The 27,821-nt window shown below is 41.9% G+C and overlaps 1 protein-coding gene across 6 annotated transcripts in view; it reads left to right on the top strand.

The window, feature by feature from the left end:
* The window catches only part of Ogdh (oxoglutarate dehydrogenase), an 82,269-nt gene that overhangs the window by 43,699 nt on the left and 10,749 nt on the right, over positions 1-27,821 (top strand). For all 6 annotated transcript variants that reach the window (XM_028870570.2, XM_028870569.2, XM_028870566.2 and 3 more), the window contains 6 exons: positions 6,192-6,307; positions 11,301-11,455; positions 11,639-11,785; positions 12,267-12,357; positions 12,904-13,083; positions 18,360-18,488. In XM_028870570.2, coding sequence (XP_028726403.1) covers positions 6,192-6,307; positions 11,301-11,455; positions 11,639-11,785; positions 12,267-12,357; positions 12,904-13,083; positions 18,360-18,488 — 818 coding nt within the window. The remainder of the gene's footprint in view (positions 1-6,191; positions 6,308-11,300; positions 11,456-11,638; positions 11,786-12,266; positions 12,358-12,903; positions 13,084-18,359; positions 18,489-27,821) is intronic.

The following is a 27,821-nucleotide window of genomic DNA, read 5'->3' as shown; positions in this document are numbered from 1 at the left end:
GAACTTAGATGACTGATTAAAGACTTTCCTTATTTTCTGATGTTTACATTTTCCTACTGTAAGCTTCTCTCTTGGGGCTCCTTTAGATTTCCCACAAGTTTTGATAAATTCATTGCCTCCCCCACCATACTTTGTGTTTTATTTTTAATGCCTTTGGTTTATTTAGAGTATCCAAGTGTTACTGGTTTCTAATTTGATTCTGTTATGATCTTGATCCTTCTACATATTCTGTTAGTTTTTAATGGCCTAGTTAGTCATCTTTCTTGACATGTGGACCGTGGTAGTCTTTTGAAGAGTATTCCTTGTTGTTAGGTGGGGTGCTCGAAACTGTCAGTTAGATCTTGTCTGATGATTCTCCTAAATCTTTAACAGTTCCCTCATTTTTAATACCCTTGAGAGAAGGCATTGAAATCTTCAATTGCCTATATAAATTTGTCCACTTCTCCTTTGCATCTCTTGTTAATTCTTGGTTCAATAATTTGTAGCTCATTTTTTGTTTTGTTGTGTTGTGTTTTGTTGAGCCATGGTCTCATAGATAGCCCAGGTTGGCTTTGAACTCACCATATAACCTAGGCCAGTCTCAAAACTTGCAGCAATACACCTGCCTTATTCTCAGTATTGGGAATACAAGCTTTTTATATGTTATAAAAATTTCATATGACAGAAAAATTTATATACATTATATAGATATAAAATATGCTGCTTGTACATTTAGAATTGCTGTCTTCTCAGTCTATTGCCTCTTTTGTTATAATTTAGACTCTTTCTGTGCCTCTACTAATGTTTTACTCTGAAGTCTTTATACTGATACATTTAATAGTCTCTACTTTGATTGACTTGATGCTTATATAATGTTTTTTCTGTATTTATACTTTCCATCTGCCCATGTCATAGTATTATAAGTAAGGTTCTTATAAATAATCATGCTCAGTGTGGTTATATATAACTTTAATCCCAGCACTCGGGAGGCAAAGGCAAGTGGATTTCTATGAGTTCAAGGCCAGCCTGGCCTACAAAGCTGTTCAGGACAGCAAGACTACACAGAGAAACCCAAAGGAAAAAAAAGAAAGAAAGAAACCGACAAAATTATGTGCTTAGGTCCTAGTTTTTCTGTGGAGTTTATTTTTTACAAATCTACTCTGCCAATTCTTTTTATTTAACATTTATAGTGACCCTCCCAAGACCATCTTCAGGATCCTGGCATGAAATTTAAGTTTAATTAAGAGGGCAAGATGTGTCCATAACTCAGCCATTCTGGTCAAGGTCTGGTCTCTGCCCATTATCATTTCAGTTCTAGTTGTCTAACAGGTTGTCAGCACTGTGTGGAATCTCTTTCCAGGAGACAAGTTACCCCTCTGGCTGGCACCAGGCTTAAGCTGGGAAATTGCAATTTATTTGGTATAAGCCACAGGGAGGGTTATAGTCGTCACTGTAGAATATCTTTATTCTTGCTAGAACAGTTTTAAAAAATGGCTTTTACTTTCTGTTCATCTATGGACCTTTAGAAAAACATAGGGGCAGGGGAGGGGACATGGGCAAGCCATGATGCAGACATGGAGGTCAGAAGACAACTTGTGGAGTTAGTTCTCTCCTTCCCCCTTTACTTGAGTTCCAGAAGTTAAGCCCAGGCAGTCAGCCAGCCTGTGTGGCAGGCCCCTTCACCCACTGAGCCATCTTCCCAGCCCCTGGACCGTATCACTCTGACTTTAAAATCCCATCTTTACCATGTTCCTGTTCATGTGGCTCTTTAGTTGTTCACGGTGTTACATTATGTAGACATAACTTATCAGACTGCTACGTCATCATTTCACCAGTTCAAGTGGAGTAGAAAACTGTCTCCTTCGACAGCTCTGCCGTATTCTTTGGAGTCAATCAGCTTCTTGAATCTGGGAGTTTAAGTCTTCTGTTGTATTTAGGAAGTTCCCAGCCATTTTCTAAGTACCTTTTCAGGTACACTCTTCAGGAATTTGCACATGAATGTGAAATCTTTAATTACATCACATATACTCAGTGCTTTTTAATGTTCACTTTCATTCAAAGGGTAAGCTTCTGTTCTTCCATCTTCAGATCCACTAGATTTCTCTCTTCCTTCCATTGTGCCTTTGAGCCTGTCTAGTGAATTTGTGTTTTTTTTTTCCTTTTTAAAAAATAGACTTATTTTTGTGTGTATGTGTACATGTGTGGGGAGGTCAGAGGACAGTTTGTAGGAGTAGGTTCTCCTTCTACCATGTGCTCTCTGGCTTTGGTGGCAGACTCCACCTGCTGAGCCATCGCACCGGCCCCTCCATCTGGTGTTTTCTATGTTTTTAGTTTTTGCTAACAATTTCAATTTGTAACTCAACTTTTTTGTCATTATAATATTTGTAATTACTTATTAAAATGGTTTTGTGATGGCTTTATTTGACTCAAGTAACTAACTCCTATGTCTCTGATAGCTGTTAGTTATTGTTTCACATTCATCCTGAAATATTCTTGAGTCTTTTGAGATAGGATCTCGCTACATAGACCAGGCTTACACCAAACTCACAGATATCCTTCAAGGCATGTGCCTCCACATCTGGCAAATATTCCTATTTCATTGCTTTTATTTCCTGTTGTGCTAGAGATTTTTATACCTACTTTAAAAAAGTTCTGTTTCTATTTTTATATAGTGGAGGGATGGTGATAGTGTTTGTTATTTGTATGTTTTCATATAGCCCAGGCTGACCTTAAATTCATTGTGTACCTGAGGCTGACCTTAACTCCTTGATCCTCCTACTCAACCTCCCAAGTGCTGGAATGCACTGCCCTGCCAACCACCATGTTCTTAAGTGTGTGTGGGTGCTGTGGTGATCTGAAGACAACTTGAGGGATTCAATTCTCTCCACTACGAGGGACCTGGGGATCAATTCAGTTCATCAGGCCTGGTGGCAAACTCTTTTACCCATTGACCCATCTCACCAGCTCTGCTGTGTGTTTTGAAATGTTTTTAATGGAAACAAAGACATTTTGGTATTATGCAAAGTTTGGGGATCTTCTATAAATCTGTCATAACAGACCTCCTCTGGACACTGCTTCTGTCAGGGGCATTACCTTCTTCCTATTTATCTCTCAGAAGGGAGGCAGTCTTAGACTCATGCAGGTTTTCCTGAAACCTCAGTTTGGGTGCTGAGGCATGTAACAAGTTGGTGAGAGGCAGTGGGGAGGCGCAGCACAGCAGGATTGTCTCCAAGTCTCTGGTCGTCAAGCTGCCCCTCCTGAGTGTCACTTGGGACAGCATTTGCGGGCTTTGTGGTTTGCACTTCTTGAGATTTCTTTGCTGCTGATTCTCTCCTCCCTGTCTGGGATGTGGGAGCAAAAGAGAACCCAGGGGCTTCCCTGGCTTTGTCTGTTGGCTTTGTCTGCCTTCTTTTGGCCGTTCAACAGGGTGGTCTTGCCCTTTTTTCTACATAGAAAATTGAGTTTTTAGTTGGAATTAGTAAAGAAACAGAAAAGAGTGATTTTCCACCTGCCCAGAGCTTATGTCTGTGGGTTTCATTTGTCAAACACCTGAAGATCTAGAAGTGAGCCCAGCACTTGTGAGGTTGATGAGTGCAGTGCAGGAACTGTGCGTTACAACTGAGTGTCGCACCTACAGAGCCATCACACAGTGCATGCCTCCTTTACCACTTCTTCATGCTGGTAGTGTGGCAGTGCAGTTCTCATCTGCGGTGTGTACTTGACTTGTTAACGTTCCAGTCCGAATGCTGCTCTCTGAACTGAACAGTGTACTCTTTGGACACTGTGGTCCTCTGATCTTTCCTTTTACCTGAGATTTCTGGTATTTTGTTTTATTTGGTGGTAGTTGTTGTTTTGTTTTGAGATACGATCTTCCTGTAACCAAGACTGATCAAGAGATCCTCCTGCCTTCACTTCCAAGTGCTGGATTACAATAATCACACCTAGCCTGGGCTAAGTTTTGTAAGCCTAGAAAAGTTTCTCAAAAATCATTTTGTTAAACCAAGCACAGGGTTGCATACCTGTAATCAGAGCAATTAGGAGGCTGGTACTGGAGAATTGCTGGATCAAGGCTAGTTTGGTCTGTTTTAAAAACACAACTATAGAAAACATTTCCTGTTTTCTTTAATAAACACCATGGAACTGTTGCTTACAAGCTTGGTTACAAAAGGCAAGAGCCAGCCGGGCGGTGGTGGCGCACGCCTATAATCCCAGCACTTGGGAGGCAGAGCCAGGCGGATCTCTGTGAGTTCGAGGCCAGACTGGGCTACCAAGTGAGTTCCAGGAAAGGCGCAAAGCTACACAGAGAAACCCTGTCTCGAAAAACCAAAAAAAAAAAAAAAAACAAAAGGCAAGAGCCATGTCCTTCCTATAAGCCCATAACTGCTGCTCCTTTATGATAAAACAATAGGAAAAAAACAAGTGAATAGGCTTGAACCACTTCTATATTTACCGTCATCTTCCTCTAGGTTTGGGAGTTTTTTATTTGGGGTTTTGTTCCATTTTGGTTTTCATTTTGTTTTTGTTTTAATAAAACTAAAAGGTCTTAGAAAAAAATATAAATTACTTTTTAAGACTTAAGGATGTAGCCGGGCGGTGGTGGTGCACGCCTTTAATCCCAGCACTTGGGAAGCAGAAGCAGGTGGGTCTTTGTGAGTTCGAGGCCAGCCTGGTCTACAGAGAGATCCAGGAAAGGTGCAAAGCTACACAGAGAAACCCTGTCTCGAAAAATTTAAAAAAAAAAGACTTAAGGATGTAATTCACCAGCCGGGTATGGTGGTGCAAGTCTTTAACCCCAGCATCAGGAGGCAGAGGTAGGTGGATCTCTGAATTCAAGGACAGCCTGAACTTTGTAGAGACCCTGTCTCAAAATAAAAAGATGAGGGGGAGGATCTAATTCCCCAACCTAGTTTCAATGAGAATGAGGAGATTCCTGGGCCACCTGGGTCTGCACTGATGTTAAAGATTGAAAAGGTGTTTTTCCAAATCTTCCTGAGAACCAGGCAGGCTAGTGCACACCCGTAATCCCACTACTCAGAAGACAGGCAGAAAGATACATATCAAGTTCCAGGCCAGTTCAGAGTTAAATAGGGACTCTGTCAGGGAACAGAACAAAAAAGTCACCCTGGAGATTTGTGCCCATGCCTGTGTTTGCAAGTTCCATGCCTTAGTGTAGTTCCCTGATTCATGTGTTGCACAGCAGCCCTTATTTATACTTAATCCAGGCAGGAAACAGATGTCAGAGTTCTACTGATTGTCCACTGGTTCACTTCATTTCTGGAGCCTGAGAAAGTGCTGGCACCAGATCTTCAAGTACTGGTGACTCTTATACTGTGCTCTTTACCCTTCTTGAATTGATAATTATTTCAGAGTTAGTGCCAAACTGGAAAACAAACCAATGGTGTCAATGGGAGTTTACTCCTTTAATGATTTCAGGTTGAAACAAGCAGGATGCTGAAGAGTCTCCTGTGGTTCTTACCTGCTTGAAGCATGCTTTCAGAAGATGAGTCTTCCCTGTAGTGCGTACTTCGGGGAACGTGGATAGGAAAAGTGAGGATTAGACCTGTAATTGACTAGCACTGCAGAATACACCTAGAATAACTAGCAGTGTGGGTGTTCCAGGAAAAGAAGCTTGCCCTAATCCAAGGATAAGGGCTAGTTACCCTTCCTTTGCTACTTTAAGTGTACCCTGAAGGACAGTTCTCCCACAAGCTGCTTGGTTCCTGGTGACTATTTCTCCCTCACTTTGTAGACCCCAGCTCTCTGTCACTCACTTTGTAATATATACTCATATTCCTGTTAAATGGTTCATATATGGTCTGCTGTTCTCTATCAGTTTCTCATTTCCTACTTTAATTCACTCAACTTTTTAATTACTTTTTGATTGATTTCTTATGGCTCTTTCCACCTCCAAAAATTGGCTTTTATCTTGGAACCTTCAAATATATTTAACTCTAATTGTAAATAATTACCAAACACTGGACTAATGTGTGCATAATAGCTTTACTCTGGTTTATGTATTAATAATTTTACTGCCTAGTTATTGTTAAAATTTCTGGTTTTGATGGTAAATATTACTTGCTTTTATATACATATATATATATCAGGGGTATGTGATATCTTTTTCTTTTTTTGCTCTTCGGGGCATCCCTTCTCTTCCCTTCCTGTAAACTGTGATCCCTGCATGGCTGTGCCTTGTCCCTCATCGTCTGTAGGGTTCTATGGCCTAGATGAGTCTGACCTTGACAAGGTCTTCCACTTGCCCACCACCACTTTCATCGGGGGACAGGAGTCCGCACTTCCTCTTCGGGAGATTATCCGTCGGCTGGAGGTAAGAATGGTTTTTAGAAAAATCTAACAAACTTGAGACTAGGCTATTTGTTTGGGTTTGGTCCTGTGTTTTTAAAAATGGAAAGATATGGGCGGTGGTGGCGCACGCCTTTAATCCCGGCACTTGGGAGGCAGAGGCAAGTGGATCTCTGTGAGTTCCAGGCCAGCCTGGGCTACAGAGTGAGTTCCAGGAAAGGTGCAAAGCTACACAGAGAAACCCTGTCTCGGGGGGGGGGGGGGGGGGAAAAAGAAAGAAAGAAAGATGACCTTTTTGTTTTATAGCTAGAAACCTATTTTTTGATTAGTCATAAAGAGGGGAAATTTTGGTTTTAAAAAAAAAGCTGGGTGGTGGTGGTGGTGGTGAGGCAGAGACAGATGGATCTCTTTGAGTTCGAGGCCAGCCTGGTCTATAAAGCAAGTTCCAGGACAGCTAGAGCTGTTACCTGAAGAAACCCTGTGTCAAAAAAAAAAAAAAAAAAAAAAAAAAAAAAAAAAAAAATCAGTTCGAAAATCCCTCTAGGTTTTTTTTCTTTTTTCTTTTTCTTTTTTTTTTTCCCCTGGGGCTGAGGACCGAATCCAGGGCCTTGTGCTTGCTGGGCAAGCACTCCACCACTGAGCTAAATCCCCAACCCCAGGATCCCTCTAGATTTTATTTCAGGTATGGGTTGTCTCCCTGGAAGATTCCCTTGACCTGTGTACAGGCTGGAGCTGCAGAGTGCACTACACGGTGGCTGCTCTTGTTCAGCCTTCTCCCTCAATTCCATTTCTCCCATCCCTCTCTTATTTTTTTTCTTCCTTTCTATACTTTGCTGGTATTTAGGGGACTCCTCTATGTATGCTATAAACAGCAGCTGAGAACCTGGCTCTGGTGTCAGGCTGCCTGTGTGTTGACCATCTCTCTTAGGCAAGTCCTTGCCTCTCTCTCTTTTGTATATAAGGGTAACTGTGGTGCCTGTTGCAGAAGGAAGTATTTGCTGAGGAGCCTTGATCCACTATTAGCTTTTGCTTTTACTTAGTGCTGCCCATAGTATTCAGAACCCATCAGTAGCATCAGGTCTTTTTCACAAACCCAGGCTGAAGCATAGTCGCCATCAGGGATCCCTGAGGGGGCTCCTGCTGTGGTTGGACATTAGAGTCGGCCTGGGCCACCTAAGTCAGAACCTTTCCCAACACCTCACACCTGGTGATTGGTGTTTGTTCCAGTGAGCTCATCTTTTACATGTTCCAAGTTCACACTTAGCACATGAATGGTAGAAAATATTTGAGTGTCAGATGGGACACTTCCTGTGTTTATTGGAAGCATCTGGGAGCTGCCCTCCTTCCTCATAGGCTGCTGGGAGAGTGAGGAGTGGAAACTGCTTATCACAGTATCAGGAAGGAATGGTTGAGAAGGAATGGTCAGCTTGAGGAAATGCTCAGGGTTAATCCAGTGTGAATGCACTCTGGGTCCCACCTGTGCATCATTGTCACCACACTGGTTATGTTGTCTGATCCTGCCTTTTTCAGCATGGGAGCCACCTGTTAACTATTGAGCCTTGAAGCCAGGTGGGGGTGGCACACACCTTTGATCCCAGCACCCAGGAAGCAGAGGCAGGTGGATCTGAGTTTGAGACCAGCCTGGTCTACAGAACTATTGAACAGTTAAAATGGGCAAAATGCCTGAATAACTTTAACTTTGAAATGGTATGTTTAATATATTGGGTCAAATAAAATAGGAAAATTCATCTCATCTATTTCTGCTAGGAAAATTTAACTTAACTAAAGTTTCCTAAACATGTATTTGTTAACATATATACACATCACGTATAAATGAAGCAAGTCCACCAGTATAATAGTGAGGGGTTTATGTGCATATCTATATTCTAAGTTGGGATTGCTCTGAGGACAGCAGTTATGGCTTAGACTTTCTAGGGTCTCATGTATTTCTGTGTTTTGTTTTGTCCTCCCTCCCCCCAAGATAGGGTTTCTCTGTATAATAGCCCTGGCTGTCCTGGAACTAGCTCTGTAGACCAGGCTGGCCTTGAACTCACAGAGATCCACCTGCCTCTGCCTGCCAAGGGCTGGGATGAAAGGTGTGTGCCACCACCTCCTGGCTTAGCTTCTGGTTTGTTTGTATTTTGGTGGTGGTGGTGGTCTCATGAGTTTCTACTGGCTCTTGATAACATGGAAGTTTATCATCTAAACCAAACAGATAATGCCCTGTATAAGCCATTCCTCCTCCAAGAGGCCTGTGTCCCAATGACTTAGCTTTTCTGTGTATCCCAACCTTTATCTCTCACTGATCTGGTGCTGTCAGAACAGCAATCAGATGAAAGCCATTTATACCAAGAACCTGCTTCACTTCTAGGAGTCTTGGGGAGAACTCTGAGTATGCGCACCACCCCATATAAGCCAAATGATCTGTTCCCATCTCTCCCAGGCCCTTCAGCACCTTCCTTCCCACCTCTGTGGGAATGAGAGAGCGGCTCATGTCTCTCCTGGTTTATTTCCCATGTGGTTCTCAGTCCTGAGAAGCCCTGAGACTGAACAGGTGAAGAGTGAACAGCCCAGAGCATACTCAAGGGCTGCCTCCCTGTTCTCTAGTTGAGGCCAGCCATAGGCCACATGTCACAGTGACCATCTGGTAGCTCTTGAAAGAAATTAGTGGAGATAATGTCTCAACCCCCTTAAACTAGTTTCCCTTAAACCCCCTTAAACAGAGCAGGAAGCTAAGAGATCCCAAAACTCACACAACTCCCCAGAACAAATTCAGTTCTCCTGAGATCTGAGCCAAGGGCAAAGGGAAGAAACAAAAACAAAACCATTGTCTACTGTCCAGATCTGAACTGCATCTCTGAATTAATTGCTAAGGTAATGCTGACAAATTAGGGAGAAATTTGATTGCTAGAGGCTTTAGCTGAGTAGTTTCCTCTGTGTTTTTAGTTCAGAAATAGAAATTCTGCCTGTTGGTCTTCAAGGCATAAAGGAGGGACCTGGACAGTGGACTCCTGTGCAGGCCTCAGTGCAGCAGTGAGCAAGGGAAGGAAGCTTTCCTTCCCTAGCACCACCCCGTCAGCAGACCACCCAGAATAATTAGTAGACAAGGAACCAGTTGTTGGTTGTGCTAGGAAGACGGCCTCGGTGACACTTGGTGCTAATAGCTTCTCTGGGGCAGAAGCACACCTTGTTCTGCTGGAGATTCCTCACAGATCTGCAAAAATGAGACATGACAATGGGCTGGTAAAAAGCGGTGAAGTTATGGATAGGTTAATCTAATTTAGAAGTTCCAAGATTTATCATCTTAGATGATAAAACCCAGCACTCAGGAGGTAGAAGCAGGAGGATCTCTGAGTTTGAAGCCAGCCTGGTCTACAGAGCAAGTGCCAAAACTACATAGTAAGACCCTGTATCAAAAAAAAAGAAAAGAAAAAACATGGTGTGAATTAATCACAACATCTTCAATTTCAAAGGTTTTCCCAGCGATATGATTTTTCTTTTGGCTAGAAAGGCTGTAGTATATTGTGGGCAACCTTACTTTATAAGTTCCATCAAAGCCTGCTTTGACCCCACTGTACAAAGAACAGGCACCTGACCACAAATCCAACAAGCTTGTCCCTGCCAATGCCACTGGGCTCATTGTCTAAACCAGAAGGAGGCACAGAAAGAAGTCACTAGGGCTCATGCCTCTGGCTATTTGAAGACAGCTGGGCGCGTGGGTCTCTAAAGTTGGCAGCACCAGACACCCTGTTGCCTCTGCTATCCAGTGATGCTCCCTGGTTTACTTTACACCTGCGTTCTGGGCCTCTAGGACAGTGGTATAAATGGTAAAGGCTCAGCAAGGACCATGAGTCTGTGTAAGAATGCTGGAGTTGAGGGCTGGAGAGATGGCTCAGCGGTTAAGAGCACTGGTTGCACTTCCAGAGGACCCAGCTGGCAGGTCACAGCTATCTGGAACTTCAGTTCCAGGGGTTCTGACACAGATTATGTCTGTCTCACACAGACATAAATGCAGACAACAATACCAGTACATGTGAAATAAAATTAAATAAATTACTAAAAAAAAAAAAAATACTGGAGCTGGGCATCCTTGAGGTGAATTTATAAGAACCTCTCCAGTTATAGGCTGTTTCTCTGCCCTTAATTTTCTTTCCCCAAGAGCCAGCCATCTTGCTGGTCTCCACCTTTGCAGGGTTGAAACACATTCCTTTCCCAAACTTGGTTCAAGGCTTGTCAGGTCTATTCAAGACTCATTCTTTTAACCAGTTTTGGTGACACACACCTTTAATTCAAGCATTTGGGAGGCAGAGGCAAGTGGATCTTGGACTTCAAAGCCAAGTTCATGAGTTCCAAGACAGCCAGAGCTGTACAGAGACCTCTTCTCAAAAAAACAAAGTCCTGCCCTATTTCCTATGTTGCCGTGGTCTTCAGTCCTTAAGTTTCCAAAGGAATCAGTCATTAGAAGGTTGAAGCTAAAAGTTTTAAGTCTATAAGCAACCACAAGCTCATCAGCTTTTATTCTTGTGGATGGTGAGCACACTGGAAGGACAGCCTGCTTTTCTTAGAAAGGGGTCCAGTCCAAAAGCTGGCATGGTCTCTGCTACTTACCATGAAGATAATGAACAGGTTGTTCATTAGCCTGCTTGGCCCCTTGCCCCTCAGGTTCTCAGTGTACCCTAACCAGATCCTAAGAAAGTGTTACATGGCTGTGTTAGAAGGCCCTCAGAAGCTAAGTGTGGAATTTATAAGCTGGTAATCCTAACATTAGAGAGGCCAAGGCAGGAAGATGGCAAGACTGATACCTGCTTGATTTCTGCACTTTAGGCAAATGGGAGAAGGAAGTTGGCTCCTCCCTGGCCTGGATAATAGGGCAGTTGGTGTCTTCTTCCAATGAGGACTGGTTAAACATAGCCTTGCCTGTATGAGAGTGGTGGACAGGTAGATGGCTTATTGCTGGCATGCTGGAATGCAGTTCATGTTCACCAATGACTTTTGTGTTCCTGTACATATGTGGACAGATGGCCTACTGCCAGCACATTGGTGTGGAGTTCATGTTCATTAATGATTTGGAGCAATGCCAGTGGATCCGGCAGAAGTTTGAGACCCCTGGAATCATGCAGTTCACCAATGAAGAGAAGCGGACCCTGCTGGCCAGGCTTGTACGGTCCACCAGGTAAAGAGGTGTGATTTGGACTATGGATCCCTTTGTGGAGTGTGGGTAGCCTGTCTTCCAGGGTGGTAAGCAGGCAGGAGAATAGAGTTGGCCTCTATTGTATCCCCTTTTCATTTGAAAATGCCTGACATTGAGGCTGGCCCTATGGACATTGCTCTTCAAGGTGCTTGGTTCTCCATCCAGGTTTGAGGATTTCCTACAGCGGAAGTGGTCCTCTGAGAAGCGTTTTGGTCTGGAAGGCTGTGAGGTGCTGATCCCTGCCCTCAAGACAATCATTGACAAGTCAAGTGAAAATGGAGTAGACTATGTCATCATGGGAATGCCACACAGGTACTTTAGGCCTGTGGGGCCTTGGAGGCACTTAGTGGCAGCTAGAGATCTGGTGGTGCCTGAGTGTATGAAAATGTACTGCTTTCCAAGGTTCTTGCACTCCTACAGGATGACTACAGAGTCAGTGTCAAAGCCAAATATGGTTAGACTTGTATTTCATTCTATAGTGAGTTTCATTAAAATTAAGTCCAGGTGGACATGGTAGGGCATACCTATAGTCACAGTACTTGAGAGGCTGGTCCAGGCCTCTCCCAACCTCAGAAAGGTGCAGGGGGCTGGGGCTAGTAGCATTTGTGCTTTCTGCCTTCTCTTGTCCATGAGTCATGGCTCAGCATGCCTGATGGCCAGATACTTGGTGTCCACATCAGCTTTGGATCGTAACTCTTCTTGGGCTACAAACCAAGGAAATGCTGTGTCTTGTGTGAGGGGCAGCGTAGGGCAGCTTGGCCCTGGAGATTACTCACTCTTCCCTGTTTCCCAGAGGACGACTGAACGTGCTTGCAAATGTTATCAGGAAGGAGCTGGAGCAGATTTTCTGTCAGTTTGACTCAAAGCTGGAAGCAGCTGATGAGGTGAGTGTTTTTGTTGTTGTTGCTGTTTTGGGTTTTTTTGTTTTTGTTTTTTTGAGACAGGGTTTCTCTGTGTAGTTTTGGAGCCTGTCCTGGATCTTGCTCAGCAGAACTCACAGAGATCCGCCTGGCTCTGCCTCCCAAGTGCTGGGATTAAAGGTGTGTGCCGCCACCACCCGGCTGAGGTGAGGTTCTGTGTTGAGATATATCCATTGTGGTTGTCTCAGTCTACTTAAGACCCCCTGAAGCCACTGGTTTCTCAGAATGTCTTAACCAAACCTTTAATCTTCCAGACCATTTACAGTTTGCCTTCCTTACTGGAATTTGCCAACCTCTTCTACCTAGCAGCCTTATATTCCTCCTGCTGGGGCAAGAATATATTCTTTCTGCCAGGTGACCCTGTACTTGTACCTGGGAGGGATAATGTTGGGGAAAGGTTCCCCATCCTCCTGCAGTTAGGCCCTGGGAGTCAAAATCCCATCTCTAAGGCTGCTGTTGAGAATAAATCTCTCCAACTAGCATAGCATCACTTGCCATTTTTATCGTCAGGGTTCTGGGGACATGAAGTACCACCTGGGCATGTATCACCGAAGGATCAACCGTGTGACTGACAGAAACATCACTCTGTCCCTGGTGGCAAACCCTTCCCACCTGGAGGCTGCTGATCCTGTGGTGATGGGCAAGACCAAAGCTGAGCAGTTTTATTGTGGAGATACTGAAGGGAAAAAGGTGAGGCCCCAAGAGCCTGTGAGTACAGTTCCTTCTGCCTTCTATTCCACACAGTGCCTTATGGATGTAATCACACTTCTTCCAAGTTGTAATCACCAGAACTGGGTAAGGTGTTATCTTGTGTCTTCACAATATTGATGGAGGAGTCAGTTTTTAGTTATGAACAGAAACAGACTGCAAGGAAAAGGTGTGGGACTCAGATGTCAGGAGAGAGTGTCACTGATCAGGCTAAAAGTGCATGACAGACAGCTCCCAACTGTCATGGCATTTCCTTTGTGTATCGAGAATGCCAAATATTGGTTGGCTGGCTTGCTCAAAAATAAAAACCCTTATCTGTCTGTAATCTTATCCTTATTTAACCTCAGGATATGATTCTGAGTTGTAGCAAATTTTATATTTATATAGCAAATTATTTAGTTCTTATTAAAAATGATGTTAAAAACTAAGAAACCAGGGAAAAAATCATGTGTTCAATGTACATGGTATAATGTATATTGAGTGATACGTAAAAAAGACAGTGTCAGCCTGCTCTCAAGGATCTTTGCTCTGTTTGAAGAAAAAGAAGTAAACAAAAGAAAGGGGGCAAATGTCAGAAGTCAGGGAACAGTGAGAGAAGCAGAGCTTCGGCATGAACTGTGAAGCACTTTAGAATGAGCACCCATAGACGTGGGCTCAGAGTTAGATGAGACAGTCAGATGTGTCAGGGCTGACAGAGGACCTGAGCTCAATTCCCGACACTCACACTAGACCTTTCAAGGACTGCCTGTAACTCTAGCTTCAGGGAATCTGATTCCTTCTGGCCTCGGCACAACCTGCACTCATGTCCATGCACACGCACATAATTAAAAACCAGAAAAAGTTAAAATATTTAATTGAAGAAACAGTATGATTTAGGAAGGTAAACAGAAAAAATAGTATGTGGAGATGGATAAAAAGTGGAGCGAGGGTTGGGACCATAGCATAAAGCCAGCCGCTCAGAGTGGCCTGCAGAGGGGCACAATTTTGGTAGGGTCTGTAATACTTACTTTTTATTTATTTAAAGACAAAGTCTGACTATAGCCCAAGCTGGCCTCATCTAAGAGATTCTGTCTCAGCCATTCCTAAGTGCTAGGATTATATATTGCACTACCATACCTGGTTTTGCTTTTTAAAATACTATAAATCAGGGCTGGAGAGATGGCTCAGCAGTTAAGAGCACATGTTGCTCTTGGAGATGTAGTATACAGAATACATGCAGGCAAAACACCTACACATAAGTTTAAAAAAAAAAAACACAAATTATAATCCCAGTATTATGCTTGGTGATTTAGAGGAAGGTCACAAAGCTGGCTAGAAGAGCTTTGAGAGGTGACAGCAATTTCTCTTATATTTTTGGTTGTGAGTCTAGCCTTTAACGGCTGAGCCATCTCTCCAGCCCTACAGCAATTTCTCATTGATGATACTGTTGCAGGCACATAGAGGGTACTTACTGGGTTCCAGGTTAGGGATTGGGTAGTGCCATAGAAAACCTTTAAGTAGATATAGAACATCTGCAGTGAGGCTCCACCTATGTTGGGAGACAAGTAGCCCCATGTCCACTTAGAACATTAGGGTTATGTGAGGGAGCTGGCCTAGATATTTGGTACTGGGTAGTAAAATGAAATTGTAAGTAGGTTTAGGTAGCTTCTGCATTTGAAAATGTGGACAAGGGCTGGAGAGATGGCTCAGCGGTTAAGAGCACTGGGTTCAATTCCCAACAACCATATGGTGGCTCACAACCATCTGTAAAGAGATCTGGCGCCCTCTCCTGGCATACAGGTGTACATGCAGGCAGACACTATTCACAATAGATAAATAATCATTAAAAAAAACAACCCACTCAGGCAGACCTTGTTTAGAATAGAAGTGTCCTGAGAGGTGATAAAATAATGGGAAAGATAGCAGAGAAGGGTTCAACATTTTTGGTCTTGTGTAGGATCTAAATGAAGGGAATTGGCTAGCTCCTGGTTGGTTGGAAAATCACACGTTTTTTTTAACTTATTTTTATTTTATGTGCATTAGTGTTATACCTGCATGAGGGTGTTGAATCCTGGAATTACAGACAGTTATGAGCTGCCATGTCAGTGCTGGGAATTGAACCTGGGTCCTCTGGAAGAGCAGTCAGTGCTCTTAACCGATAAGCCATCTCTCCAGCACCACTCCTTGTATTTTAAGGAGTGGTCTTTTTATATATATATATATATATATATATATATATATATATATATATATTTATATATATATATATAAAGTGAGGGTGTTATGTATGTGAGACATTTTCTTTTCTTTTTTTTTTTAAGATTTATTTATTATGTATACAGTGTTCTGTCTGCACATATCCTTGCAAGCCAGAAGAGGGCACCAGATCTCATTACAGATGGTTGTGAGCCACCATGTGGTTGCTGGGAATTGAACTCAGGACCTTTGGAAGAACAAGCAGTGCTCTTAACCGCTGAGCCATCTCTCCAGCCCAAGGAGTGATCTTATCCACATGTACTTCATTGTTTCCTTACCCCACTGCAGATAACTGCAAGCCTGACTTCTGAGTTGCTTCTCCATCCTGCTCTAAGCCCTTGCATGACCTCAGCCCAACTAAGAGAAAGCTTAGTTAGTCTCTTGCTGTTCTTGCTACTTTTCTGACATTCCTTAGAAATGATTTGATTTCTGCTAAATCTAGAACTCAGTAAGATGGCAGGTTACATAACCTTAGTGCTCAGTAAAAACTGCATACTTTGTATAAATTGGGCTGAGGTCATCCATAACCTTGTATATTGAGAAACTCACCTAATTTGACTTGGTACTAGTGTGTGTAGCCTTTGAGAGTTTGTATTCCAGAAACATTTCTTCTGTGGAAGTTTAAATTATCGCTGTGGCGGTGTTTTAGTTACTTCTCTATGGCTGTGATAAGATACTATAACCAAAAGCAACTTTTGGGTGGGTGGGGGGTGGCGGTGGCATTATTATTTCAGCTTATAGTTCCATATCACAGTCCATCATCGGAGGAGGTCAGGACATGGACTGGAGGCAAGAACTGAAGCGCATGCCATAGAGGAGTGCTACTTACTGACTTGTTCCTCCTAGTTTTGCTCAGCCTGCTTTCCTACAGCACCCAGGACCATTAGCCCAAGGGTGGTGCCACCCACAGTGAATTGGGCCCTCCCAACATCAATCATCAATCAAGAAAATGCCCCACAGGCTTGCCAACAGACTAGAAAATGGGAGCATTTTCTCAGTTGAGGTTCCCTCTTCCCAAATGACTCTAATTTGTGTCACTTGACAGAAAACTAGCCAATCCAAGTGACTCAACCAGTGCAAAGGGAAAGGTTGCTCCTGCCAGAGGTGTAACATCTCCAGACTCAAGGGAAGCCACATGTGCCTGGGATGATGTCAATAGCTGATCACCATTTCCCAGTACAGTACCATAAGGCGTTAGCGTGAGGCCCTGTGTTTAGTCTGCAGCACTGTATAAAACTGAGTATGGTGATACCTTCCTGTAATACCAGCTCTCAGGAGGTAGAGGTGGAAGGACAAAGAGTTCAGAGGTCATCCTTGTCTATGTAGCAACATTTAGGCCAGCCTTGGCTCATGAAATCCTGTCTTTTAAACACTGAGGTACCAAAAGGAAAAGGAATTCTGCCTCTAAATAGTTTGACTCAAACTGAATCCTCAATCCTCCCTAGATCATAGCTCACCCTGCCTCACAGTTCTTAAACATGCCAGCTTCCTTCCTTAAAATCAGCTCAGCAGTCCTATGCCTCACCCTATACCAAACTCTGCCTCACTGGCTCTGAGTTTTTGGTTTGTTTTTTGTTTTGAGAACCCTGACTGATACAAGGGATTGGGAGAGATATAGGCTATATAGCCAAGGAATGGGTCCTACTGAGGATGCTGAGCTAATAGGTAAACTCTGGGTAGTTGGAAGAGATGTTGATAGAAGTGGTATATACAGATAGAGAAATAACCTGTGTGTGTACACACCCATGTATTCACTAGATCTGTGCTTAGAGACTGGTGTTGGTAAACAAACAGCTGCGAGTTCTAAGTTTCCGTCCTTTACTGGAGGAATCGGGGCTGATAATAGACAACACAATATGAGGCTGCAGCGCTGTGGTACCAGAAAATGAGGTATCCTGAAAGGCACAGCACATTGAAATAGTGCGAGCATCAGAATAACTGATGGTATCATGAATCTCCTATGTGCAATCTGTAGGATAGGAATCATGATTATATGATCATAAATTGGGGAGAAGGAGGAAGATGCCAATTAATAGATGTAGGAGTAACAAATCAGAGGTAATCACTATCCATTGCCCACTCAAGGAACGAGCTGAGGTGGGTCCAGAGGTTGCTGAGGCTGAGATGAAGGCTAAGAAGGAAGAAGATGAAGTTCTTCCCACCCAATATCACTGTGTACTCATTGCCAAGAAATGAATTGAAGGAAAATTGGCAGGCAATGACCAGACCAAGTGACCAGGGCTAACCTATTTGGTATGTAGGAGCAGCCAGATACATTACAACTGAGAAAACCCATTCCCTGGAGTGGCTGGGGCTGGAGTTGCTTTCTTGGATGGGAGGGTTTGTAAGGTGTAGAAGGATATCCTGCAGGGTGCAGAAGGGATGACATATCAGGTATGTGGCATTCTCTGTAATCAGGGCAGGTGCTAGCAGGTGGTGGCACATGTGGATGTGGTAGCAAGTCAGGCTAGAAGGGAAGCCCTTCTAGAAGGGCTCTGTACTCTTTCTAGAAGCCTTCTGTATTCCTGTTACTTTGTGAGTTGTGAATAACCTTAAAATATTACCCTTGAAAAAAATTAGGAGGGCTGGAGAGATGGCTCAGAGGATAAGAGCACTGACTGCTCTTCCAGAGGTCCTGAGTTCAGTTCCCAGCACCCACACGGTGGCTCACAACCATCTGTAATAAGATCTGGTGCTCTCTTCTGGCTTGCAGTCATACATGCTGTATATATAATAAATAAATAAATCTTTAAAAAAAGAAAAGAAAAAAATTAGGAGCTGCACAAGGTGACTCAGTGCATAAAGGAGCTTGCTTGATCCCCAGAATCTACATAAATGTGGAAAAAGAGAACCCAACTCCACAAGGTTGTCTTCTGACCTCCCACATGCACTGTGGTATGTGTACCTGTTCTCTATTTCATACACTCAAACACAAATAATAAAAACAAGTTGCAGCTCATTTCATCCGCTAGTTTTATGGACCTAACCATCAAGATGTGTTACATTTGGAGTCTCTTTTGCAGGTGATGTCTATCCTGCTGCATGGAGATGCTGCCTTTGCTGGCCAGGGCATCGTGTATGAGACCTTCCATCTCAGTGACTTGCCATCCTACACAACTCATGGCACTGTGCATGTGGTTGTCAACAACCAGGTAACCTCAGATTTCTGTCTGTTGCCTCCCTTGTGTCCTCCTGGTCTTATAAAATCTTCACTGTTTCATGATTATAAAAGTGGTGGGGTTTTTTGTTGAAAATTTGGATAACACATGCTGTCTTCTGGTATGCATACAAAACACACATACACATAAAATAAATTACTTTGCATAACACAGAAAACTACTTTTTACAGTGGAAAGATTTTAATTACATTATTTAAGGGGAGGACATTATTGTTTTAGAGTATTTCTGTCTAGAGCCACAGTTATAGGTAATTGGTTTTCTCTTTAAGAAACTAGAGAAACTGCCTCTGGAGGCAGAGGCAGGCGGATCTCTGTGAGTTCGAGGCCAGCCTGGTCTCCAAAGTGAGTTCCAGGAAAGGCGCAAAGCTGCACAGAGAAACCCTGTCTCGAAAAACCAAGACTAAAAATTAGAACAAGAGGCACTCTCAGACACAGACACCACCTGCACCAAGCAGAGGAAGAGATGAGTAGACGCCAGTGCAAAAATACAGGCAACAACATAAAGACCTATATGGCAACATCAGAACCTAGTGATTCTACACCTGCAAGACCTGAACATACCAAGACAGAAGAAACAGAAGAAATCAACCCTAAAAATGATATTAAGAAGATGATAGAGGCCCTTAAAGAAAAAATAAATAAAACATTCCCTTAAAGAGGAAATAAAAAAATTCCCTTAAAGAGGAAATGAAAAACTCCATTAAAGAGGAAATAAAAACTTTCCTTAAAGAGGAAATAAAAAACTCCCTTAAAGAAATGGAAGAAAAAACGAACAAAAAATGGGAAGAAATCAAATCAAGCCAAGAAAACGCAATTAAACAGATGAAAGAAACATTCCAAGATCTGAAAAATGAATTTGAGACAACAAAGAAAACACATGCTGAGGGAATGCTGGAAATAGAAATCCTGACTAAACGAACAGGAACTACAGAAACAAGCATAACCAACCGATTGCAAGAGATAGAACAGAGAATCTCTGACACTGAAGACACAATAGAGAAAATAGATTCGTCAGTCAAAGAAAACACTAAAGACAAAAAAGTTGTAACACAAACCATCCAGGAAATTTGGGACACCATGAAAAGACCAAACTTACGAATAATAGGGATAGAAGAAGGAGAAGAATACCAACTCAAAGGCACAGAAAATAGATTCAACAAAATCATAGAAGAAAACTTTCCTAACCTAAAGAAAGAAATACCTATGAAGATACAAGAAGCTTACAGAACACCGAATAGGCTGGATCCAAAAAAAAACAGTCCCCTTGCCACATAATAATCAAAACACTAATCACACAGAACAAAGAAAAAATATTAAGAGCCGCAAAGGAAAAAGACCAAGTAACATATAAAGGCAAACCCATCAGAATAACACCAGACTACTCAATAGAGACTATGAAAGCTAGAAGATCATGGACAAATCTTATGGAGACATTAAGAGACCACGGATGCCAACCCAGACTATTATACCCAGCAAAACTCTCAATCACCATAGGCGGAGTAAACAAAATATTCCAGGATAAAACCAGATTTAATCAATACCTGTCCATAAACACAGCCCTACAGAAAGCACTGGAAGGGAAAATCCAACCCAAAGAAGCTAAACACATCCATAAAAAATCAAGCAATAGATAATCCCACACCAACATACACCAAAGAAGGACAACACAACACAACCACAAAAAATAACAGGAATTAACAATCACTGATCATTAATATCCATCAATATCAATGGTCTCAACTCACCTATAAAAAGACACAGGCTACAGCCGGGCGGTGGTGGCGCACGCCTTTAGTCCCAGCACTTGGGAGGCAGAGGCAGGCGGATCTCTGTGAGTTCGAGGCCAGCCTGGTCTACAAAGCGAGTTCCAGGAAAGGCACAAAACTACACAGAGAAACCCTATCTAAAAAAAAAAAAAAAAGACACAGGCTAACAGAATGGATAAGTAAACAGGACCCATCCATCTGCTGCATACAAGAAACACACCTTAACTTCAAAGACAGACACTACCTCCGAGTAAAGGGCTGGGAAAAGGCTTTCCAAGCAAATGGATCTAAGAAACAAGCTGGTGTAGCTATCCTAATATCTAATAAAATAGACTTCAAACTAAAATTAATCAAAAGAGATCAGGATGGACATTACATATTTATCATGGGAAAAATCTACCAAGATGAAGTCTCGATTCTAAACACTTATGCTCCAAATACAAAAACACCCACATTCATAAAAGAAACACTACTAAAGTTTAAAACACACATCAAACTCCACAATTAGTAGTGGGAGATTTTAACACACCACTCTCACCAAAAGACAGATCTACCAGACTGAAACTTAACAAAGAAATAAAGGACCTAACAGATGTTATGACTCAAATGGACTTAATAGATATCTACAGAACATTCCATCCTAACACAAAAGAATATACCTTCTTCTCAGCACCCCATGGAACCTTCTCAAAAATTGACCACATGCTTGGACACAAAACAAATCTCAACAGATACAAAAAAAAAATTGGAATAACCTCCTGTATCTTATCAGACCACCATGCCTTAAAGTTAGACCTCAACAACAACAAAAATTATAGAAAACCCACAAACTCATGGAAACTGAATAATGCCCACCTGAAACATCAATGGGTCAAGGAAGAAATAAAGAAAGAAATTGAAGATTTCCTAGAATTCAATGAAAATGAGAGTACAACATACCCAAACTTATGGGACACTATGAAAGCAGTGCTAAGAGGAAAATTTATAGCTCTAAATGCACACATAAAGAAGATGGAGCAATCCCATACCAATGAATTAACAGCACAACTGAAAGCTCTAGAACAAAAAAAAATCAACTCACCCAGGAGAAATAGACGCCAGGAAATAATCAAATTGAGGGCTGAAATCAATGAAATAGAAAACAAGAGAACAATACAAAAAAATCAATGAAACAAAGAGGTGGTTCTTTGAAAAAATCAACAAGATAGACAAATCCCTAGCCAAATTAACCAAAAGGCAAAGAGAGAGCACCAAAATTAACAAAATCAGAAATGAAAAGGGAGACATAACAACAGACAACGAGGAAATCCAGAGAATCATCAGATCATACTTCAAGAACCTGTACTCCACAAAAATGGAAAACCAGGAAGAAATGGACAATTTTCTGGATAAATACCACATAACAAAATTAAATCAAGTCCAGATAAACCATTTAAATAGACCAATAACCCCTAAAGAAATAGAAACAGTCATCAAAAGTCTCCCAACCAAAAAAAGCCCAGGACCAGATGGTTTCAATGCAGAATTCTACCAGACTTTCAAGGAAGAACTAATACCTGTCCTCTTCAAAGTATTCCACACAATAGAAACAGAAGGAACACTACCAAACTCTTTTTATGAGGCTACAATTACCCTGATACCCAAACCACACAAAGATGCAACAAAGAAAGAGAACTACAGACCAATCTCCCTCATGAACATTGATGCAAAAATACTCAACAAAATATTGGCAAACCGAATCCAAGAATACATCAAAACAATCATCCATCACGACCAAGTAGGATTCATCCCAGGGATTCAAGGATGGTTCAACATACGAAAATCAGTCAATGTAATACACCATATAAACAAACTGAAAGAAAAAAACCACATGATCATCTCTTTAGATGCTGAAAAAGCCTTTGACAAAATCCAACACCCCTTCATGATAAAGGTCTTAGAAAGATCAGGAATACAAGGAACATTTCTAAACATAATAAAAGCAATTTATAGCAAGCCAACAGCAAACATCAAATTAAACGGAGAGAAACTCAAAGCGATACCACTAAATTCATGAACAAGACAAGGCTGTCCACTCTCCCCATATTTATTCAATATAGTACTAGAAGTTCTAGCTAGAGCAATAAGACAACAAAAGGAGATCAAAGGGATACAAATTGGCAAGGAAGAAGTGAAACTTTCACTATTTGCAGATGATATGATAGTATACATATGTGACCCCAAAAACTCTACCAGGGAACTCCTACAGCTGATAAACTCCTTCAGTAAAGTGGCAGGATACAAGATCAACTCAAAAAAATCAGTAGCCCTCCTATACACAAATAATAAAAGGGCTGAGAAAGAAGTCAGAGAAACATCACCCTTTACAATAGCCACAAATAATATAAAATACCTTGGTATAACACTAACTAAACAAGTGAAGGACCTTTTGTTTTGTTTTGTTTTGTTTTTTGGTTTTTCGAAACAGTGTTTCTCTGTGTAGCCTTGCGCCTTTCCTGGAACTCACTTGGTAGCCCAGGCTGGCCTCGAACTCACCGAGATCCATCTGGCTCTGCCTCCCGAGTGCTGGGATTAACGGCGTGAGCCACCACCGCCCAGCAATAAAGGACCTTTTTGATAAGAACTTTAAATCTCTAAAGAAAGAAATTGAAGATATCAGAAAATGGAAGGATCTCCCATGCTCATGGATAGGTAGGATTAACATAGTATAAACATGGCAATCTTACCAAAAGCAATCTACAGATTCAATGCAATCCCCATCAAAATCCCAACACAATTCTTAACAGACTTGGAAAGAACAATACTCAACTTCATATGGAAAAACAAAAGACCCAGGATAGCTAAAAGAATCCTGTATATTAAAACAACCTCTGGAGGCATCACCATCCCCGACCTCAATCTCTACTATAGAGCTATAGTAATAAAAACAGCTTGGTACTGGTATAAAAACCGACATACGGACCAATGGAATTGAATTGAAGACCCTGACATTAATCCATGCACATATGAACACCTGGTTTTTGACAAAGGAGCCAAAACTATACAATGGAAAAAAGAAAGTATCTTCAACAAATGGTGCTGGCATAACTGGATCTCAATATGTAAAAGATTACAAATAGATCCATATCTGTCACCATGCACAAAACTCAAGTCCAAGTGGATCAAAGACCTAAACATAAATCCAGTTACACTAAACTTAATAGAAAAGACAGTAGGAAGCACTCTTGAACGCATTGGCACCGGAGACCATTTCCTAAATAAAACACCAACAGCACAGAGCACAACAATTAATAAATGGGACCTCTCGAAATTGAGAAGCTTTTGCAGGGCAAAAGACACAGTCAATAAGACAAAAAGACAGCCAACAGAATGGGAAAAGATCTTCACCAACCCCACATCTGACAGAGGATTGATCTCCACAGTATATAAAGAACTCAAGAAACTAGACATCAAAATACTGAACAGTCCAATTAAAAAATGGGCTAAAGAGCTAAACAGAGAATTCACAAAACAAGAATCACAAATGGCTGAAAGATATTTAAAGAAATGCTCAACATCCTTAATCATCAGAGAAATGCAAATCAAAACGACTCTGAGATACCACCTTACACCTGTCAGAATGGCTACGATCAAAAACACCAATGACAGTCAATGTTGGAGAGGATGTGGAGCAAAGGGAACACTCCTCCACTGTTGGTGGGAATGTAAACTTGTACAACCACTGTGGAAATCAGTATGGTGGTTCCTCAGAAAAATAGGAATTGAACTACCTCCAGACCCAGCCATCCCACTCTTGGGCATATACCCAAGGAATACTCAATCATACCACAAAGATGCATGCTCAGCTATGTTCATAGCAGCACTATTTGTAATAGCCAGAACCTGGAAACAACCTAGATGCCCGTCAACGGAAGAATGGATGAAAAAAATGTGGTACATATACACAATGGAGTACTACTCAGCAGAGAAAAACAATGAAAGCATGAAATTTGCAGGCAAATGGATGGAATTAGAAAAAATCATCCTGAGTGAGGTAACCCAAACCCAGAAAGACAGTTATGGTATGTACTCACTCATAGGTGGATTCTAGATATAAAATAAAGATCAGTCAGACTACAACCCATAGAACCATGGAGGCTATATATATATAGCATGGAGGTCCCTAGGAAGACTGTGGCTTATAATAAATTTCAGTTTTACTCAATTATTGAAAAAAAAAATTAGCCAAATGAATGGAAAAACATGAACTATGAACCAAAAGCTGAGGGGCTCCCAGCTGGATCAGGCCCTCTGAATAGGTGAGACAGTTGATTGGCTTGATCAGTTTGGGAGGCAACTAGGCAATGGGACCAGGTCCTGTGCTCATTCCATGAATTGGCTGTTTGAAACCTGGAGCTTATGCAGGGACACTTGGCTTAGTCTGGGAGGAGGGGACTGGACCTGCCTGGACTGAGTCTACCAGGTTGATCGCAGTCCTCGGGGGAGGCTTTGCCCTGGAGGAGGTGGGAATGGTTGGTGGGCTGTGGGTAAGGGGAGGGGGGGGGAGGGGGGAGAACAGGGGAACCCGTGGCTGATATGTAGAACTGAATGGTATTGTAAAATAAAATAAAAGGAAAAAAAAAAAAGATGGCAAAACATAAGTCATAACAAGTTATGAAAGTCTGTTCTTTGTAAGCATGTATTTCCCTGTAGCTATTGCTCACATGATCAGGAGACACTTGTACTCACATTTATAACTTGAAGTGTTTTTTACTAAACATACAGTTTCCTGTTTGTATAGAAACATGATAGTCAGTTTATGTGCTGTTATTACCTTTGGGGGAGGAGGCCACGTAGGTGCAGAGTCAATGACACAGACTTCTAAGACTTTTTATGTTTTCTTATTGTCTCTCCTCCAAATGTATGTGTCTTTGGGTTGCATTGTGTTAAACAAGCTTAGTCACCTCATTGTTATCCAAATTTCCTTTTGTCTTTAATAAATGGTAAATTATATGAACCAAAAAAAAAAAAAAAAAGCTGTATATGAGGACTGGAGAGATGACTCAACAGTTAAGAGCACTGGCTGCTCATCGAGAGGACCCAGGTTCAATTCCCAGGATCCACATGGCAGCTCACAACTGTCTGTAACTCCAGTTCCGGGAGATCCAAAGCTGCCTTTGGCCTTTGCAGGCACACATACACATGATGCATATACATAATTCAGGCAAAACACTAATACACATAAAATAAATTAATTTTTTTAAAAGATGTACGTGATTGTATACACTTAAAATCTCAGAAGTAGGGTGGCAATAAGGATCTAATTGGTGAGCTCAAGGTCAGTGGAGACCCTATCTCAAACCAAGTGGATGGCATCCCTGAGTATAACACCTGAGGTTGTCCTCTGCCCACCTCATGCATGCATTTCAAAGAAAGCCGCAGTCCAGGTGCATTGTGAGATTGTGGGAGGGACAAATGAGTGACCAAGTGATACCACACTCATGGCAAAGCTGGCATTGTCTGAGTGCCTATGATCAGCAACATATCCGATGAGGCATCTCATATGCATTAACTCAATCCATGAGGTTGTTACCTATACAGTGGGAGTGGTAGTAGCATTTTTCTTAATTTCTTTTGAGGTAGTCTCACATGTATCCCTGGCTGGCTGAGAACTCGATATGTAGACCAGTCTGGCATAGAACTCACAGAGATAACCCTGCCTCTGCTTCCCAGTGCCTGGTTAAAGGCAGGCACCATTACATGCAGCTGTGATATTACCATTTTCAAAAAAAGAACATTGAGAAGCAGGGATTGAGTAGTTGGCATGAGGTAAATGATAGTACTAGTATGTAATCTGCCTGCCCTCAGAGAATGGTGTTAAGAAGCCAAGAAATATCTTTTAAAATGAACAAAAAGTTCCACTAATGAACTTTTTCCCCTTTTTTATATTGTGGTAAAATAAATAACAAGCTTATATTATGTAACCATTTCTCTTTTTTTTAAATATTTATTTATTCATTCATTTATTTGTTCGTTTGTTTATTATGTACCAGGTCTCATTCCAGATGGTTGTGAGCCACCATGTGGTTGCTGAGAATTGAACTCAGGACCTCTGGAAGAGCAACCAGTGCTCTTAACCGCTGAGCCATCTCTCCAGCCCATGTAACCATTTCTAAGGAACCATTCACTTGTATTAAACACATCCATAATGTGCAGTCACCATCATTCATCTCTGTCAACAGAAGCTCCACATTAAACAACCACTGCCTGGGGCTGGAGAGGGCCTCAGTGGTTAACTCTGCTTGCTGCCTTTCCAGAGGACCCGAGTTAAATTTCCAGCATCTACATTCGGCGGTTCATAATTGCCCAGCTTCAACCCTTTCTCCTGGCTTCTGTGGGCACACATGTATCTCTCTCTCTCTCTCTCTCTCTCTCTCTCTCTCTCACACACACACACACACACACACACACACACACACACACACACACACAGTAAAATAAATATCAAACAAAAACTATTGCTGCCTATTCTTTGTTCCCTCTCCCCTGATCCTGGTAACCACCACTTTACTTTCTGTCTCTTAATTTGTGGTTATGCTGGATACCTTATTTAAGTGGCACCCTATAGTATTTTTAAGTCTGAATAACATTCCACTAGGAACACACCAAATTTTGTTGAGTTATCCATTGATAGAAACTTGGGTGGCCTCTCCAGGGTAAACTGTTGTAAATGATGCTGCTGTGAACATGGACGTACAGATATTCTTTAAGATCCTCCTTTTAGTTGTTCTGGCTACATGATACCCATGAGTGGAGTTGCTGGCTTATAGTAGAGTTCTATTGAAACTTTTGTTTGTTTTGTGGAGTTTTTTGTTTGTATGATTGTTTGTTTTTTAGCTCTTACTCTGTAGCCCAAGCTAACCTAGTACTTTCAAGGTAGACCAGGCTAGCCTCATTTATAAAAATCCTTTCTGCCTCCTCAGTGCTGAGCAATTTCAGAGTTTTGTATTTTCTCTACATATAATATCCATGGATTTCAGCTGTACCTAGCTGTACCACACCTTTAATCCCAGCACTTGACAGGCAGAAACAGGTAGATCTGAGAGTTTGACACTAGCTAGGTCTACATAATGAGTTGCAGGCCAGCCTGAGTTATAGAGTCAGAACCTGCTTCAAAAAACAATTAAAAAAAAAAAAAAAGTAGTAGTAGTAGTCATCAGGGGACTAGGGAAATACTTCAATTGGTAATGTAGTTGCCACACCCATTATGAGGACCTTCATGAGTTTAGTATTAGGGAGGCAGAGACAGGCAGATACTAGGAGCAATCTAGCTGGCCAGCCTCACCAATTGGTGAATTACAGGTTCAGTGAGACAAGAAGACAATTGACATTGATGTTTAGCCTCCACACAGTGTACTTGCATATCCCCATGTGAGAATAAGCCACACACATATGCCACATCCACACAAAGAAATTGGGATGAGAAGGGAGGTGATTTAAAAGCAATTTGGCCTCTCTAAAGTGCATAGCTTGGCTAACATTATCTCTTCTGTTTCAGTAC

Source organism: Peromyscus leucopus, chromosome 7 (assembly GCF_004664715.2).
Source record: "Peromyscus leucopus breed LL Stock chromosome 7, UCI_PerLeu_2.1, whole genome shotgun sequence".
In the NCBI taxonomy this organism is placed as follows: Eukaryota; Metazoa; Chordata; class Mammalia; order Rodentia; family Cricetidae; genus Peromyscus; species Peromyscus leucopus.
This window is presented reverse-complemented; position numbering and strand designations above follow the sequence as displayed.